The sequence below is a fragment of the Stylophora pistillata genome, chromosome 2, assembly GCF_964205215.1.
Source record: "Stylophora pistillata chromosome 2, jaStyPist1.2, whole genome shotgun sequence".
NCBI lineage: Eukaryota > Metazoa > Cnidaria > Anthozoa > Scleractinia > Pocilloporidae > Stylophora > Stylophora pistillata.
In genome coordinates, this window is record NC_142520.1 from 50,915,876 (window position 1) to 50,935,210 (window position 19,335).

The 19,335-nt window shown below is 38.7% G+C and overlaps 3 protein-coding genes across 4 annotated transcripts in view; all 3 read left to right on the forward strand.

Annotated features, from left to right (window-relative positions):
• The first annotated feature begins 410 nt into the window (after positions 1–410).
• On the forward strand, positions 411–14,897 carry LOC111328642 (dnaJ homolog subfamily B member 12). 2 transcript variants are annotated; one of them, XM_088748353.1, is made up of 10 exons: positions 411–571; positions 1,844–2,000; positions 3,264–3,409; positions 3,758–3,883; positions 4,854–4,916; positions 5,720–5,802; positions 6,032–6,141; positions 7,107–7,161; positions 7,818–7,926; positions 11,925–14,897. In XM_088748353.1, exons 1-10 carry the CDS (start codon positions 439–441, stop codon positions 12,038–12,040), a joined length of 1,098 nt encoding a protein of 365 aa, XP_088604479.1. In that variant the 5' UTR covers positions 411–438; the 3' UTR covers positions 12,041–14,897. The 2 variants fall into 2 exon arrangements, with proteins under 2 accessions (XP_088604479.1, XP_088604480.1); XM_088748354.1 differs by having other exon boundaries at positions 4,854–4,892.
• An 892-nt stretch (positions 14,898–15,789) lies between these two features.
• LOC111328621 (cadherin-23-like) overlaps positions 15,790–19,335 on the forward strand; it is a 50,492-nt gene continuing 46,946 nt past the window's right edge. Inside the window, exon 1 of the mRNA XM_088748350.1 lies at positions 15,790–15,926. The gene's annotated coding sequence lies outside the window, so the exon portion shown is untranslated. The remainder of the gene's footprint in view (positions 15,927–19,335) is intronic.
• On the forward strand, positions 17,067–19,181 carry LOC111328622 (melatonin receptor type 1A-like). The gene has a single exon (XM_022933096.2). The coding sequence runs from the start codon at positions 17,507–17,509 to the stop codon at positions 18,503–18,505; it is 999 nt and encodes a 332-aa protein (XP_022788831.1). The 5' UTR covers positions 17,067–17,506; the 3' UTR covers positions 18,506–19,181.

A 19,335-nucleotide genomic window follows, 5' to 3' on the forward strand; every position in this document is an offset into this window, starting at 1 on the left:
TAGAAAAAATCCATACTGTCCAAAAGGGGACAGTTCGAATTCCATCTAAATCGGATGGAACTATTTCGGAGGGGAGAGAGTGAGTACGAGGAGGAACCCAACGCTCAGCTCAATTTCCGCTGTTCTTTTGACTCCGGGTAGTTTGGAGGGTGGAAGCGTGGGCTCATTTCCCAAACAGCGGTTTGTTGTGGAGCCTAATAACTTTCGCAATCTAAGGGTTAATCGTTATATTTCTATTTGGAATTTTTGATGCAATCGAAGTCCAAAATCAACACATTTCTGTGAGTAGCTCACCGAGATACATGTGATCGTGCGGCAGGAAAAAGTAGCTAGCCCAAGCTCCTTTAATCGCAAGACCTGTACGGATCTTTCATACCGGGTAAGCTGGGAATGAGTTCACCTGTAACGCATGAGCAGTTTGATAATGACAAATACAAAATGGACGGCAACAAAGATGAGGCCCTGAAATGCCATAGACTTGCCGAGAAATATCTCAAAGAAGGGAACAAGGAGAGAGCTTTTAAATTTCTCCATAAGGCGCAGAAGCTTTATCCATCGAAAGAAGTCGAAGGTAAGTGAAATGTGATGGGTAACTGTTAATAGAAGACTGCTGAAAGAACTCGCGCTACCGATGTCGTAACCGGCTAAAATACCATATTTTTAGGTTACTTTCTTGTAAAAGCCGTGAAATTTTCAAATTACCTTTAGGAAAGAGATAAAAATTTGTCAAGGTTGGTTATTTTAATGCCATATTTTCTGAATGTTAACAATTTTTTTGTGGTGAGGATCGTCGTTGAAAATTAATATTTATTTCGCCAATTCAGAATATCAGCACCACGGAAGCTTATATGAAGTTCGTTTTTCTCATGTGATTAAAGTTCCTGTTGAAGCGACATTGGGAATTATGTTAAAGAATCAAAGATGAAGTTACTTATTGTTTAGTTTTCTTCATTATTATCGTTCGACTAAGACATTTCAGTCGCAAGAGTTGGATGTTAGAAGCTTTTCCGTGACGTACAAGTGCGTGCATTTAGCCTAGATGCATATGTTGTGTGGGGTAAAATTAGATTTCATTTTGAGAATTGCAAGTTGACATCGCACGTTGTCATCTCACGCCATAAGGTTATGTGTATGTGTAAGATAAAGGAAGAATAATATTTGAGTCACTGATTAAAGTATGTGCTGAAACAATCTTGTTTGTTCGAAGTAACGAGGTTCAGCTTGGTATGACATAATTGTAGCCTTTGATTTGATGGATGGAATGAATAGCACTGGTAGATACTTGTGTGGATGTTGTGACAAAAAATCGAAATACAGATTTTGATTTCCTGATGATCCTGGAATTATTGGTAGCATTTTTTTTTAATGATACATACATTTTTCTCTCTGAGGTATAATGTTATGTTGGATGATTACATTTTAGGAAGGCAGCTAATATTTTGGTTCACAACTTATTTGATCTATTGACTGGGAACTTATAAACTTATAGAAAGTAACCCAAAAGTTGTTTGAACTTATTTGTATATATATTTGGTCAGTGATGATACTGTAAAGAAGAGAATAGCAAAAGGAAAGTTGAAGGCTCTAAAGTTCTAAATTAGTCTTATATTATTTAACAGGTGTCATATCATTGTTGTTATCAGTTGCAATCATTTTTGATACTTTGTTTAAAAAAAAAAAGGACTTTCAAATAATACTTGTTTTCCTGCGCGAAGTTTTTTCCCTCTTCTGGCACCTAAATGTAAATGATTGTTATTAAGCAGTAGGTTCCCTGTGATACTCATTGTATATTCAGTGATTTTTGAGGTGACTAACAAAAATGGTGTTTATACCCATTTTCTAGATTTAATTGAAAGGTTGTCAAAGAATGGTATGTCCTCCGGAACCAAACATGATACCAGGGATGAAAATTTACGTCACAGAGCTACAAATGGCAGAACCAACCACAGTGCTCCAGAGGAGAAAAATTATACACCAGAACAGGTGGAGGCTGTCAAAAAGTAGGTTTTCCATTTTTAATTGCATACAGATGTGCATATGTGGTCTAGTTTGAAATCAAATCAATTGAAAATAATATAACTGGAAGTGGTTTGATCTTTTATCACCATGTTTAGGTTTAAATTTTGTTCCTTGAGTGATACCTCCAAACCAAAAGGTTTCAATAAGAATTAATGAATGATGAAATTCGTCACTATGTGAAGCAAAGTTGTTGCCGATTTTCTCTGAAGTGTACTACGTGAGAGTAAAGGTTGAACTTTCATTGGCTGTTTCCTTTGCATTTTTTGCACCTATTTCATTATTTATTAAAACCCCACCCTGCAAACTTGTCCCCATAAACTGAAAAATAATTGACACAAAACACAGCTATTGTCAAAGTGAAAACCCAATTATATCTAGTAACAAGATGTCTACTTTTAGTTTACCCTATACCCTCAATCAGACAATACACAACAACTTTTCACTAGTAAATAGGATACTGGCTGCAGCGATGCCAGTTTAGAATGATTTCCCTCAGGAAAATCCCGCCAGCACGTGCTCTCAACTCTGATGTTGTCATAGCAACTGTCAAAACTTCGGTGAACCGTGAAAACATGAATTGGTGCTATTCTTCGAACCGCAGCAAATGGTAATATGGGGGACTAATGGAAATATATGCGGGGGAGGGTGTGAAGGAGATTCCACTTGAATTTGAGAGATGTTAGGATAAGAATTAATTATAAAACATGCAAGATTAAACAATATGCTTAGCTAGTGTTACAAACATGTACACAAGGACTAGTTTAATATTCAGGCGCATCAGACATGAAAATAATTGTCCAAGCTATATAACAGAACTTTTAACGAGAAACTCAGAGTGACACACAGAACCAGTCGCTATGGAAAATAATTATAACTTTGTGTGCCCCTCCTATAATAGAAAAACAGAAGGGGGGGGCAAACTTTTCAGGCCAGTGGAGCAAAACTATGGAACAGCATCCCTTTAGACATTTGCAAGAAAGACTCCATTGGCTCTTTTAAATCTTCTGTTGGAAATATTTTTTATCCAAGAACTCTTAGCCTAGTTTTTAGTTGTGCATATCCAGATTTAGATTTCTTTTTTTTCTATTATCTTATAAGTGTAAATAGTTTTTAATTTCTAACTTAGGATAGAGGGCCACTGGTTCGTCAGTTTTTAACTGTTATGTGTTACCCTCTGTAAATAAAGTTGTTACTTACTTATTTACTTTCAAATTTTTATGATGAGCTTTTGTGGCATTTCTCAGGATCAAAAAGTGTAAAGATTACTATGAGATCTTGGGAGTTAATAAAGAAGCCGCAGAACCTGAAATGAAGAAAGCATACAAGAAACTTGCGCTGCAATTTCACCCAGACAAGAATAGAGCACCAGGGGCATCTGAGGCATTCAAAGGTTTGCTCAATAATTGATTTACCCATGAGTTTTCTATCCATTTGTTAACTAGTATTTCTGTTCGAATCACATTCTTTTATTTGAGTCTTAATTATAATGCCATATAGATTATTTCAACACCATATGCACATTAAGTTGCATTCCAATTGAAACAAACAAGTCTCAAGAAATCAGGTCTCAGATTGTTGACTCTGTGTTAGTCCACACCCCCCCCCCCCCACAAAAAAATAAAAACAGAAATGCATACACCAGCATAACCAAATGGACAACTGACAACTATAGGCTTTGCCTTTCAGGAGTTGGTATGCAAGAGTTTTTATTTGTCCTTATTTTTTTCTTGAAACACAGCCATAGGCAATGCTTTTGCAGTCCTCTCGGATCCTGAAAAGAGAAGAAGATACGATCGATACGGAGATGAGAATCCTCAGCCACAAATTTACAGAAATCATGATGATTATTCCAGAGGATTTGAAGGTTAGTGTTACTGATCAAGGCCACAATTACATAAGAGTGGGACACATTTAATGCAAATTGTCACAAAAGCTCACAATTGTGGTAATCTACTTGTACAGCTGTATTTTCTGAAGATATCTTTTTCTTATAACTGTAGATAAATCGATATTTAGTCAGTTTACAGTATTGCTGCAGTGTAATGTATGTGTATATTACACTTTGAAAGAGAAAACTAATTGTTTGTGTGGCAATGTGGTCACTTGAGATGTGGATTGCGACATTTTGACTGCACACTGCTAGTCTTCTTCATGCGAAGTTTTAGTTTCTCCTATTCACCTTGCAAAGTTCTAATTCTTTGTCTCCACCTGAAGGAGACTAGCAGTATGCGGTCAAAAGGGGGCAATCCACATCCCAATTAGTGAGCACATCATAACAGAAATGATTACTTTTCTCTTTTAAATTGTTATTTATGACAGTGAATAGCCACAACCTATTTTATGATATGTACATTACATTTACATACATACATACATACATACATTTATTGACCACTTTCCCAAAGGGGCTTTTCAGTGCCAATTACAAAGGAAAAGATAAAAATAAAAACATATACAAATAATTTAAAGTTACAATTACAAATCATTAGGATATCATTCCTCCCTCTTAAATTTGTCTAAAAGCACCCCTCTAAGCTTACTCCTAAAACTATTAACATCGATGCACACCTTAATATCATTATTTAAATTATTCCAGATGTTCACTATCCTATAGTATCCTATACTAGAAAAGTAAAGCAAAATTATATGTACCTTGCATACATTTATGATTTTGTCATGATACTAAATAAATAAAGTTCACAAGCAGCTGATCCTTCACATGCTAGGTAAAGGTGTATTGTATTTTAAATGTAGGTGGAATGTGAATGTAGTTGGTACTTGATCTCAGTTGGAGCACAAATAACATTGGATGTGATATATTTTTGTCTTTATAGCTGATATTACTCCAGAAGAATTATTCAATATGTTCTTTGGTGGGTTCAGTGGAATGTCTGGAGGTAAGAGAAAATGATACAGTAAATCAAGTGAATTGAGAAAACACGTGACTTTGTCTCTCTGAGAGACACAGCAGTTTAAGCATTTTAAGTGTTCTCTGTTTTGACAGTGCCAGGCCAGTTTTGTTCAGAGCCTCTGTGTTGTATTTGTTTAGCAGATGTGCTCTGAGCTCCAATTGTTTGGTTGTCATGGAAAGAAGAGAAAAATTGGGCCACAAAATTTGGAGTGAAATTATGACACTGAAATTGACACAAAAATTCTGAACGCCTAAAGTACTCTATCAGGGATTTATGGTAGACAATCATAAATTGGATTTTGAGAGTATGAAGTTGCGAAAAGGGTTTAGGGCTTGACAGCAACAATCTTTTCTTTTTTTTTAAGAAATTGATAATTTCTTAAAAAAAAGAAACCAAAAAGACCTTGAATTGTTTGCCAAGGTCGAGCAAAACCTGATTGTGAAGAACAATCCAAAAAAAGGATCTGATCTTGGTTAAAGCATGGTGAAGATTTTAAAAGGTTTAATTCCCAACTAAAAAGTTAGAAGATTGAGGTAGAAAAACTGTGGAATAGCTGCCTTCACCCTTCAACTCCCAAGATTTGATTATGAATTCTCCCCTCTAGCAACTACACATTTCCTTGTAAATTGGTTACGAGAATTTGGTTTTCAATCAAGGTAACAACTTCTACCTGATAAGTTTACTCTCACTGCTTGTTTGCTGAATAATGTGTGGATATTATAGGGAGAAGTTATAGTTTAATCAATGAAAGGGTTAACAGGTTTTATGTGTGCTCGTCTCTCTTTCAGGTCGCGTGTATATGCAGAGAAGACATAATCATGGTAGGCGCCACAGGCCTCAGCAGTTTCATGAAGAGGAAGAAAATGAGCCAGTAAGTCAATGTAGATGGACAAAGCAAAGGTAGAAAATGAGCCAGTAAGTCAATGTAGATGGACAAAGCAAAGGTAGAAAATGAGCCAGTAAGTCAATGTAGATGGACAAAGCAAAAGTAGAAAATGAGCCAGCAAGTCAATGTAGATGGACAAAGCAAAGGTAGAAAAAATTGAAGCACTTTTTAACTTTTCATCTAAATGTTTTTTTTCTATCTTTCTCTCTTTCAGCCTCTGTTGCATTCGTTATTGCAGTTTATGCCAATCTTGTTACTAGTAGGATTATCATTGATGAGTAGCTTCATGTTACAAGATCCCCCTTATTCATTATCTAGAACAGGGTAAGTGTATAATCCTGTCTTTCGTGACTGGATACTTGCAGGGATGTCACTGCCAGCAAAATTTGCTGGATGAAAAAGCAGCAATCACTGGATTTTTGGCAGGGATAGCTTGAGCACTATGGGCTCCTCTAAGGTTACACACGTACAGCATAATGTTTTTAGCTACAACCCTGTACTTGGCACTAATAATTATAGTACATTGGAAAAAATGATGAACAATTCATAGCCCACCCAACACTACATGGTAATACACAGCCAGAGATACACTGTGCCCCCAACATAGCGTTGTATTTAGTTCTTATTAACCGAGCGGGTGGTCTGTATGGGAGAATCTTGACCAAGGTCGCCAGTACAGACCAAACGCAGTGAGGTCTGTACTAGCAACCGAAGTCAAGATTCTCCCATACAGACCGACCTAGCTCGGTTAATAAGATGTTTACTATATGGCTGTGTCTTATATGCCAATTTTTTATATTCTTTGTACCCTTTTTTCCTAGACCGGTCTAGATGGGAAAATCTAGACCGCTTTCAATATTGATTTCAGCCAATCAAATTCGTGATTTTGGTAGTTCCCAGTCCTTGTGAGACAGCCATATAATAAAGTCCTAGACAGCCCCTCAAAGCTGTGGAATTAAGGTTGTCGAAAATGCACAAACATGAATTGGAGTATTGATCTGCAGTTTGCTTTTGAAGTTTTACTAACAATGATGCACATTCTTGAAAGCATTTCTATATGTACAGTATTAAACTTGGAAGTTGTTCAGTAAGATTTATCTCTACTGTAAAGGTCGTATGAGTTACTAGGTTACGGGAAAGCGTATAATATCGTACTTTCTCTTTCAAAAAATGTATGATGAGTTGGTCACCATTGCAAAAGTGTTTCTTGTGGCTGTAGCAGTTCTGAGTTTTAACAATTAATTTTGCCTTTGATAAATGTAATTAACGATGGCGATTTTATTTTGCAGTTCCTATTATATTCAAAGAGAAACACCCAGACGCAGGATTCCGTTTTATGTTCAGGTAGTTTGATTCAGCTGTTTGATGGTTTTAAAATGTTAACTGGAAACGTATTGCTTTAAATTATGTTTCTTTCCCACAAACTAATCGTCATTAATCACCATCGTAAAATGCAAAAGAAATCTAGTTATGAACTTAACGTGAGATTTCGTCACGTCACCCTCTGTGTAGGTTTGCAGAAAACAACAGGTTTGCACCAATCAACGTGAATGTCCATGTGTTAGAAAGAGCCCCTTTAGAGGGCAAAATCTTCAAATGTCAGTCTTTTTTTTTTTCCTTTAATGCAAACAACAAAAGAGGAGGATTCAGTTGTTGACCTCCATAACTTGAGGATCCTGGCTTTAATGCACTTAAAATTACGTAGATCCCCTTCTGCAGTAGCTGCTAGCAAGAAAACATCGTTCAACTTTACAGCTAAGACTTGCAAAGCAAGTAACAACCAATGGCAGGGAAAGATACGCGTACGTCAATACGCGTGTACATGTTTGTGTAATTAACGTACACTGTACGTCTACTGCGAGGATCGTGCATCATACGTATCTAATACCGCAGTACAAAATATATGAACTTCATATATTTCATTGTATCTCACTGTACGTCTTAGCGGTGCAGGATTGCTCGTGGCGCAGCTGAGTTTTCTGTGTTTTCTGACTTTGCAGGAAGGATTCGAAGATCAATACCAAAATAAAATTCATGCGATAGAAAGAAGAGTAGAAGAGGACTACATAGGCCGGCTCCAGTCTCAGTGCTTTAGAGAAAGACAATATAGTAAGTACTGACGTAATCTGCAGTGACTTCTTTGGTGAATTATCATAACAGGAGAGTATTATGGGGTGCCCAGTGGCTATCGACTTAGCTACAGAGGGCGGGCTATCGTAAGAATAGAAGTTGCTATTTTGAAAATTGCCTCGAATTTCCGAATCTTTTCTTGGACATTTACAGTACCTGGTCACAGTTTTCCACAGGCAAAACTCGCGTTTACAATTTCCAAGGTTATTTCACTGTAAGTTCGGTTAATTTCGCTTTACTGCAAGCAACTGTGTCGACGTTTTCCATTCCCTACGTTTTCGAGAACCCTTTCGATTGAGCGCCGTGGTTACCACTTGGAATTACCCTTCCAGGCCGATCGTGAGGTGCAGTAAAGGAGTGAGGTATCTATCACGTGACAGCAGTGACCTTTCCATGAAAATGAGAAGTAAATATGACTGCAATGTCACGCAATCTCCTCTCTACTTTGCGTGGCGTTACCAACTAATGAACGACTTTTGTGAAGGCTTTTGTCACAGAACGCTAAATATAAATCTGAAATTTTGCCGAGAAACCTAAATTATAGTTTGGATTTTACTAATGATGGGCTGAAAAGTTATAAAACACCTTCGCTTGGTTTCAAAATAAAAGGAAATATTCCTGTTTGCTTCGGAAGTTGAAACCCATCAAGTACGTGCGCTGGGTTTTGCGATAAAATTGTAATTCAGAGACGTTTTGTCCGGTTCCCGACTGGCCTCGTCCATTAGCTTTACTCTGTGTATCTTATCTCCGCGGACATTAGTTCACCCCCATGGATTTACTTTGTAAACAACGCGATTTTCATTGTCACTAGCCTAAAAAAAACCTCCAAAAATGAACTTAGCTTGATTTTACTCGCGTTTGTTTTATGATTGGCGTCTTTTTAGAACAATCACTGCATTACAGATACATTAAACATCGCCTTCGCTTTTCATTGAAATGTTTTTTTCGATGCCGAAGAAAGATTATTTCCGCTTTTATGAAAGGTTCCTCACCACAGGTGCAGATTCGTGATATTTTCGTTTTTTCTTCTATTTACCAGTATTTCGTTTTGTTTTAATCAGAGTTAATTAGTTTACATTTCACAAAAATCCACTGATCTTTCGCTGTATTTGCTCGTCTTTTTATTTTATTTACTTTTGTTTTCATTTCTGTTTGCAAATTACATTTCTTCAGGCCACACTTCTGGATAATATTTATTTTTGTTTGACTTTTATCGGTAAAAATAATTAGACAGCGTCGTGTGCCCATTAAATGTAATTGTCATTTTTTCATTATGGTTTTTTAATGCGTAATTGCACATCTTAAAGTGCAAATTTCACAGTTTTCCCCTTGACACCTTTTCCCACTCAAAGGCGTTTAGTCGTCTGGCCCAACAAACACACAAACAAACTCCTCACTGGAACAAATTTTAAGAAACACAAAGTTCCTTGTCGCCATTTCCCAATAATTATAATTCATTCAAGCAGCAAATCCGGTTTAGTGACTTCTTCTGCAAGAACATCATTTCGTGCACCTTGTTTTCACAGAATCACGCATTTTGCTTTCCCTTTCTTGGTCGATTTTGCTATGGCTGCACTCACTGCTTCATTCAGCACCTCCACATAACCCCTCTGCTTCAGCGCGGAACATTCGATGTACTTTATAGCCCCAATTTTTTTCGCCATTTTCTTGGCTTCCTTGTGAGTAACCTGCCCGGCTGGGCGCTGGCTGCTGTCACCTTTCCCGCGCTTTTTACCCTCTGCAGCATCGCGGAGATCCAACTTCGTCCCGATAAGAACGATGGGAGTTCGTGGAGCCAGTTGCTTGACCTCCTTGAACCATCTTGTCTCGACATTGCGAAACGATTCAAAATCCGCGATAGAGAAACAAAGGCAAAACACATCAGTGCCGGGAAAGTTCTGCTGTCTGGCGCTGTCTTTCCCCTCATGGCTTTCCGTATCCCAGAGCTCTAGTTGATAAATTTTGCCGTTGACGTCCATGTTGGCAATGTAAGCGCTAGTGAACGATTCTACCTGTTTTCGCGACAGTGTATTGGAACTGTAACACAGCTGTAGAAGCAAACATGTCTTTCCGATGCCGTTGTCGCCTAGGAAAACACATTTAACCTTTCGTTCAATGTCTGTGGCTTTGTCAGTGACGACTGTGACTCCTTCCACCATATTTTCAACTCGCGAAGATGGCAGCTAGTCAGTTTTCGCTCACCGCGGAAAATCCGGATATTTCGTCAGAGTATTACTGTCGGTTTCGTCTCGAGCGGTGATTGACAAGCCGCGAATATCTTTTAGCCGTGTCGAATATCAACGGGCGAGTTATTTTCGACCTTTTTCGTCGCTGTGTCGTGTGGCTATTTGGATGAAATCTTGGATTTTATACTCTTCATAATCAAGGAAATGAACGGAGACCGCATCGTTGTCTGAGCAGAAACCACACTGGCTCTCGCTTTCGGATTATTTGTAAACACTGTGTGAGATGTGATGACGTTGTGTCGTTATTAGCATATGCCTCGGGATGACAAGAATAGGAAATAATTGATCTCAAGATTTCCAAAAAGAAAAACCTCCCATTTAATTGCTCGCGTTGTATTTCGATGTCAAAAATTTGGATTGAATTTCAAGTCAGTTCCTTTAGGCATCTGCTTGTAACAGAATAATATTTAAAAACCCCCGGCTTTGAATTATTAATAATCTTGATGTGTCGGTAATTTCAAATATTTGCTCAAGTCTCGGCGACTTATTTCCATTGTGTTGTGCGAGTATTTTTATTTTTGAGAAACTTACGTTTGCCAGAGGCACTTCAGTCATTCGAATCGTTTTCATTTCAACAGTGGAGTATATTTCCTTTTGAAAACAAATTGTTCGGGTTCATTATTCTCAATATTTCACTTTGTATTCAACTCTGCAGGATTCCCCCCTGTGTTCGTACAAAATAAAGATTCTTCTGTAGATCTCTGGAGCGTTTTTTCGGCGAATTTCGGATTTGATCAGACTGCATATTTTTGGAATGTAACATTGTTCTCCCGTGTAAGACATCTTTGCTTCCCTTACGAAAAACTATACGACGTTGGTGTATCTCGATTATGCTGTATTTGAAGAACGCTTTCGTGTCGCCATTGTTTTAAAATTGAAATATCTTTCAATTCCAAGTCAGTTTGAAAACGTGCGTTAACAAGCTCGAATATGTTTCGCACGAAACCAATATATGGTAATGACATAAATAGCTTAAAAGATTTGCATATTTCCATTTCTTTTATCAGCAGACATATTTCCTTTGTGACTGATCGCTTTGTGATTAAATAGCAGGATTTAGTGGTTTCGTGAAGTGGTATCAAGAGTTTATCCAATACATTAATCCGGCTTTTGTGGACTTAAACTGTCACTTTTTCTTTCATGATATTTACACCCCCGGACAAATAACTTCTACCGGAAGCAGTCATAAATTATTGCTTACTATACAGCCTTCCCTCGGAAAAAAAAAAAAAATTGGCGGACGGAAATGCAAGTGCGTTACAAATCCCGTGTAACTTTCATTTTGTGCTTGTTTTTATACTGCACAATAAGATTTAAATTCACGATTTGCATTTTTAGTCATGATTTTTATACACTGTAAATGCATAGAATTATTTACTCCATTCCCCTCCCCATCACTCCCCTCCCCATCCCTACCCTCCTCATCCCTACCCTCCTCATCCCTACCCTCCCCATCCCTACCCTCCCCATCCCTAAGTAAGTTTGAGATCTTGAGCAACGCGAACCCGCGCGGTCTGTAAGTTTTCCTTCACTCATTACTAGTGCCAGACTCCTAGCAGACCTCTTTGTTCAAGGCCTTAAACTTACTCGCAGGCGAAGAAATGCTCGTGAAGCAACGCTGATAACGAGAACCTGCTTGAAGGCTATTCTGTGCCAACTAAATATGTCTGGGAGTGAAGAGCTCTCATCAAGATTGTGACAGAGATCGAATTTTTTTTTTCCCTTTCGCAGGAGAAGAAGTGCGAGCTCGTGCCCGGTTTTGGCGAGATCAGGCTCTACTGGATCGAGCAAATGGGATGCAAATGAAATCTTGTGATTCGCTGGAAAAAATAGCAGCTGCAGGATAAAGTATTCGCTAAACTGTCAAATCTGTTCATTTGTAATCAATGAAACCTTGTGATTCGCTGGAAAAATGGCAGCTGCAGGATAAAGCAGTCGCTTAACGGTCAGATCTGTTCATTTATAATCAAGGCTTAAATTACTTTTTCCTTTTTGCCGGTGTGGTCGGTTTTTACTAAACAGCAACCAACTTCAATAAAGTTAAGTTGGTGTCCCTGGAGATAGTTTTGGGAAACTGCTATTCCCAAAATGTTGATATCTGAAACCCTCAGAGCCATAAATGAACTGCAAATTAAGGAAACGGTACTTTTTAAATATTGTAACATAACGAAATTAGTTTTAGGTCAAGTCTGCGTTCACAGCATCCTCGGAGACCCAGGGGCTGTGGGTCGATTTCAAGTTAGGGCATGAAGAGCCCCTGGGGACATTGTGTGACAAGACTAGTTCCAAACGGTCGCAGTAGTTCTGCCATCTGAATGGTGCCAGAAAATCTTTGTGTTTTTCTGCCCAATCAGAGTGAAGTGTGCTTTAGAGTCCTTTCGTGTGTTTTAACACGGACATATACTAGAAGGTCAGTTGCTCACTATGTTTGTTTGGACCTTGCGACGGAGACTTGCTTGAGGTGAAAAGTTTCAGTCTTAGCACACAATGTAAGAGAAATCGATCAGATTGCCCGCGAAAATCTTACCGGAAATTGTACTGAATACTTTCGCAGGTATCACTAGAGAACGTGTTTTAAAGTTTGCGAGGTTTGTCTACAACACGATGGTTGCAGTCATTGATATGTCGCTTTAAACGTTAAACGAGGTTGAAGCTTAAATCTTTTTAGAATTTTTTGCATAATTTGCTGTGACTGAAACTTTGCCAATCCCGTGAAGTTATTTCGTCGCACGGGCCACGCAGGTATGTCGAGCAACTGGTACTTGCGCAACTTTCTGTGCGTGCCAAAATCTAATCTCATCTTCGCTTGAAAAAAAAGAAAAGCTGAGCGTGGAAACTTTTGCTTATTAGATGTGTGTAGATGACCCTGTACTACTAAGCTGACATTTGCAATAAAACAAACCCGCCCTTTCCATCCAATATTTCTTGGTCTTTGGTTTTGTTTTTCCCACTGAAAACAGCATCAAATCGATTCCCAATGATCAAAGGTATTTAACTTGGTCTTCAACAATCGACAGAAGAGGTGAAATGACAATGACCAAGGGACTAGAAGAGAATCCGTGGCCTTCCTAGCTCAAGAATTTCAACAGTCTAGATAGCAATTGAAAGATTAAACTCCTTCCAAACCCCTTCGGTAACTGCCCGAAAACATCTCTCCTTCTCACGATGTTCTCGTTAAACAGTTTTTGTTCAGATTTTAATTAGCTAACCGGAAACACAGCTAAGCTTTCTCTTAGGACTTGCTGGAGGTCGTCCACGAACTTCACGTTCTCTTCAACCTTGGCCGTATTGTCAACGACTTTACTACTAAGATTAGATTTTGGCGCGCACAGAAAGTAGAAAGCTACGTGGGCGAAAGCGCCAGTTGCTCTACATACTTGCGTGGCCCGTGCGACGAAATAACTTCACGGGATTGGCAAAGTTTCAGTCACAGCAAATTATGCAAAAAATTCTAAAAAGATTTAAGCTTCAACCTCGTTTGACGTTTAAAGCGACATATCAATGACTGCAACCATCGTGTCGTATACAAACCTCGCAAACTTTAAAACACGTTCTCTAGTGATACCTGCGAAAGTATTCAGTACAATTTCCGGTAGGATTTTCGCGGACAATCTGATCGATTTCTCTTACATTGGGTGCTAAGACTGAAACTTTTCACCTTAAGCAAATCTCAGTCGCACGGTCCAAACAAACATAGTGAGCAACTGAGCTACTAGTATATGTCCGTGTTAAAACACACGAAAGGACTCTAAAGCACACTTCACTCTGATTGGGCAGAAAAACAAAGATTTTCTGGCACCAATCAGATGGCAGAACGACTGCGACCGTTTGGAACTAGTCTTGTAAGACAATGTCCCCAGGGGCTCTTCATGCCCAAACTTGAAATCGACTCAGCCCCTGGGTCTCCGAGGATGCGTTCACACGTGGTGCCAGAGAACCTTTGTCGCGTGTTTACAGCAACAGCCGATAAGGCCGTAATCGGCTGTTGTGTCAGGGCACATGGTTATAATCTACAGCCTGAAAAGTGAAAGAAAAGAGTCCTCTTTAGTGTACTTTTCATTTGAAATTCAGTATATAAGTCGCAGGACGGCATTTTCACCGACGTCAGTTCATAGAATATGTGTACAAGTCAAACCAGGGGTATCAGGAGAAAGAGACGAGAGGGGTAGGGTACGGTGGGGAAGGGGATCTCTGGGAACCACTCCCGTAGATACGTCCTTGGGGCTAGAAAATTAAGCCAGTATTGTGGACGGGTCTTAATATAGCGAGGTGAATGATACCCTGCACGAGAAGAAAGATAACTAAATAGTCTGGTTTCTAAATTTTCTCCCCGATTTTCTCAAATAAGTTACTTCGCGATCAGGAAGATTAAATAAAGATAAACGGTGTCTTGCTGCTTCGATAATTAGGATGACCGCGATCGGCCTGATAGAATTGAGTTTGTGATTTAGCCTGGTTTGACAGATACCGACTAAAAAACCACTCTGATCCCGAAATAACAGCGAAATTTCGCTCTACTCCATGTAAAGTTACCCACCCTTGGATCGCTGGATTCTGTTGCCTTCTTTTATTTTGTGGTATTTGTCGATTTGAACTAGATAGACTTCTTTTAATACTTGATATGTCTCTTGCTTTTCTATATATATTATTTAATCATTTCGTTGCAGTTGTAAACTGAAATAAAAAACAACTATTTTAACACCAGTGGTCTGGTTCACTGTTTTCATGATAATGCTCGTACTCGGGATAACAGGTGGTTAATAAAGGTGCGTTGCATGAATTAGAAGTCAGCACACTTTCTTTTCAGCTCCGTGTCAGCGGTTTAGTCGCTGAGTGCCTTACCACTGACATGTATTAATAGACTGTAAGTTGGAAACACCAGTGGAACCCCTCACAGTGTTCAATTTAACATAAACGTGCTAAGATCAATTAATTGTTCCAAGGTATTGCAATTTTTAAGTATTTGCGCTTTTGTCGATGCGACAAATGCTTTTTTTCCCGCCAGTTTCATTCGTTCTCGTCAGTTTCAAACGATATCGTTCCGTATCGACAAAGGGCCTAATCGAGAAGTATATCCTCGGCAGAAACAGTTTAACTGCCAAAGTTAGAATTCACAAATGTGTGAAAGACTCCAAGCATACGATCTTTGTTCTTTCCCACAAAGGAGTTAGCCCGTCATGCCATTGAAATAGAAAATACTCTGAGTTCTGATTAAGCTGAATTTTGCGGCTCTATGCAATAAAAAGAACTCAAATTATGCAATAATACTCGCTTTTAAGCAGTAGTCCCTTTTTTATATGCTTCGGAAATACCTTATGGTGTAAGTGTTTACCGCCGAAGTGGAGGTAAATATCAAATGACTTAACGGACACAGAGGAGCATGACGTGTGTATGCATAGTATACTGTACAAATCTTCCCTTGTGATGCGCTTATGATGCTCCTAGAAAATCACGTGAGGTCTGAAATTACTCGGGAACATCCTGGATCTGTCAATCTTAAGCAACTTATATATGTAAATGTATTTTTATCCGGAAATTGTTTATCGAAGAAAAAGTCTAATTTTAGTGTTTGACTTTTTCCTCGGACGTTTTCGTAAACAAAAGCCATGTACTTTGATTGCGAGGTTGGAGGACAAAGGACGTACATCGTAGAAGTACGTTAGCCACAACTAAAACAGTCCGGCAAACTTTACCTGTTGGCAGTTACTGAATTATACTGGAATTCACATGAAGGTAGGTAACCGTGTTCGTTTTTGAGTAGAAGCTCGTTGCTTATTATGCGGCAATAATCGTCCTTTTAACTGATTGTAGACAGGTAAGCATTAGGAATGACTGAGAATGACCTTCACGGCTTACACTTCCGACAATTATTTCTCAACCTCAACAAAGAATTTATCAGTTATAATAAATCGACAGAAAGAACTTTACCAGCGAATTCATAACTCTAACTTGTTTGTCTAATGAATAACGATTAACTTCTTCGGCGTTTGCGGGTCACTTCGAAAATATCAGAATGGTTCAGTTTGATGGTACTTGCTTTGAGGCAGATTTTTCTCAGAGTCTGTTATCCATCATGATAACAGAAACCCGCGCAGGTTATGCTTCGAACTCGTCACTTTGCAAGACAATAATGTAACCTTACTAAGTCTGAGCCTGCCTGTCAAAGAGAACTGTGGAATTTTTCGAATTTGCCTCTGAGTGCCGCCTAATCACGCGCTGAGCAGTGATGTTGCCCAACACAGGAAACGGAGGCGAATTAACAACGTTAGCGCGCAAGCTTTGTACAAAATCGGTGTAGAAACCTATGAAGTACGTTCCGTCCGGCCCTACCTAACTCAGTTACTGAGCCTTTTGTTAATGACCATCATTTTTTCATTATTTTTCCTTTTTTTGTTGCCTCTTTTCATCCTTTATCTCCGCGCAGGTTCGTAACGGCTAATCCGTTCTCCTTTTCCCGGCACTACTTGTGGCACCGCCCGTGTCTCTCATACGGGGTCACATGGTTATGATGTAATAATAACAATAAGGATAACAATGCAAGACTGTTAAAATTGCGCTAAATTTAGATACTCTTTACACATAAATAACAGGTCAGATATGCAAATTAAAACAAGTTTAAAATGTTTCTTTTTCTCGTTGAACTTCGCCGTACAGTGCAAGACAAGCTCTTTCTTACATTATTTTGCAGTTTTTGTCAGAAATTTTCAAGCAACAAGCATACAATGAGTATACTGCTTTGTCTGCTGGGTTCCTATTGAGAAAGTGTTCTTGCTGTGCAGTTTTGGTACCATTTGCCTGAAATTAAATTTCATCTCACCGGGATTTATAAAACAATATTTAACTTTGCCATAAACCAATCGAATCCCCTTTGACTTCGAAAATGTGTTTCCTGTGATAAGTCTTCGGTCCACAATGAATGCTTTATACTTGAAAATTTCTTCCAGTTCGTCCTCGATATAACAGAAAAAAGCCTTGAAAGACGTACTTTGCTTCTAGAATTCAATTATGAAGCTGAGATATAGATGGAGTTGGGGTTTAAACTTTGACAACTAATTTGCTAGCCGTTAAAGCTTCATTATCGCTGATCTTTACTCTATCCTTCCAAAGTGTTTTATTTGTGAATAGATTGCAATTAGAATAGCTGTTGGCCAACATTTTTATTAATATTCATCTTCATTTGAATTTAAAATCTTCGATAGAAGGAATGAAAATTATACTTGGTATTTGCGTGATTTTCAAAGCAATCAACATTTCGTTCTGCCTTACCAAGAGGTTAATTATTCGAGACACCTTATCGCCGGCGTTTCTTCAAAATGTCGATTAATTTGTCTATGAATTCCCTCGACACTGAAGTCCTGGCTTCGCAGCTTTCCAATCGATCAAAATCTACAGCGGCGGTGGAAACAACTTTTTGCGTTGTTTTGAATATTCTTGCGTTGTTCCTTAACACGATCCTGTGTTGGGCCGTTTACAACAACGAACGCCTTCGTCGAATCACCAATATCTACGTGCTAGCTTTAGCAGCCACAGACCTTCTCATGGCTATTCTGGTGATGCCTTTTCTCTGCGATGTTTCCGTCAACGGGGGTTGGACATTGAATTGGTTTGCATGCCAGTTTCAAGGTTATTGGTGTGCCGTGTTGGCCTACACTGCTCAACTTTTATTTCCTCTTGCCGCTATCAACCGTTACACAAGAGTTCTTCATCTTAAAATTTACGCGACGATTTTTAACGACAAGAAGTACATTTTATTATCGATCGTTGTCGTTACCCTTTGTGCCCTAACCGCCCCTTTGCCGTACCTTCTTCGCGGACACGAATTCGCTTTCCATCCAGGAATGATGATTTGTTTTTACACAATTGCGAACACGCGCGAAAAACAGGCCCTATATAGGATCATTTTCTTCACTGTGTTACCCATGGTTGTGGTCACATTCTGTTACATTCGCATTTATCGCACCGTAAAACGCCACACTAAACGCCTCCAAAACAACATGGAGACGTCCGCCGCGGCAAACGCTACGAACAAGCTATCATCCGATGAAATTGTCATCACAAAAACATTATTTGCAATAGTTTTAGGGTTTTTCGTGTGCTGGACGCCACTTTATACCATCACGTCTATTGACACAGCCTTCGAAGGATATCGTTTACCAAGACAAATCTATTTTCTTGCCACTTATTTCGTAGGTTTGAGCAGCATAGCGAATCCTATCATTTTTGGATGCATGAACGCAAGTTTTAGGGAAGAATGCAAAAACTTGATTGGTGCTTTGAGGCAGGAACATACTGATAGAGTACGAAATATTTGACGACCAAAAGTGGTTATAGAAAGGCAAAATAGTACCTGAGTCTTTTAAACATTACGCGATACATTATTTAGCACCTTAACTTAATTCATGGGAACGAAATTAGCTTTGCCTTCAGGAAGAGTGTTTGAAATTAGGGAAGCTAAATGAAAATATTAAGTTTTGCGAAGTGTTTCCATCTTATTCCAAACTTTCCCCTCATACCATTCTGTTGTCGACACAAACTGAAATTGTCTCCATGATGATGAATTAGAAAGTATTAGAAATTGTGTTTCATTAAATATATACCGAGAAAATTTACTTGATTGACGCAGTTTTACATGAACAATGAAAACTTGTCAATTATTCTTATACGGAAAACTTGCGGGCCAATTTTGCAAAGAATATTCTAAACAATTTCCCTGGCGGGTGTTTCTAAGAAGGACAAATTAGCGAGAACCGAGCGAAATAAGTCTTCTACTTCTTCCAAAAGCTAGAATTGCGTCAATTCTTTCTTTTTTATCATTTATTTATTTATTTATTTATTTTATTCGGACTGAGGGGACACTCAAAGACAAGCTTGTAAAAAGATTTGTCAATGGAAGGACTTCATGCGTAACCTCAGGTGCATATGTCTCACTGAGGGCTTAAATGTTAAAAGGAAGCAACTTCGAATTAAAAAAGCTTAACTGCAAAAACATATATTGTGGCTCGAGGGATGGCTTAGTAATTCATATGCTAAATTCGTTTAAGGCCAGCAGGTCGCCGAAGCAACATCAGGAAACTCAAGGATCGGAGACACTCTGGAAAAAAAAAAAAAAAAAGAGTTGCTTCCGATTGCTCTGTGAATTACG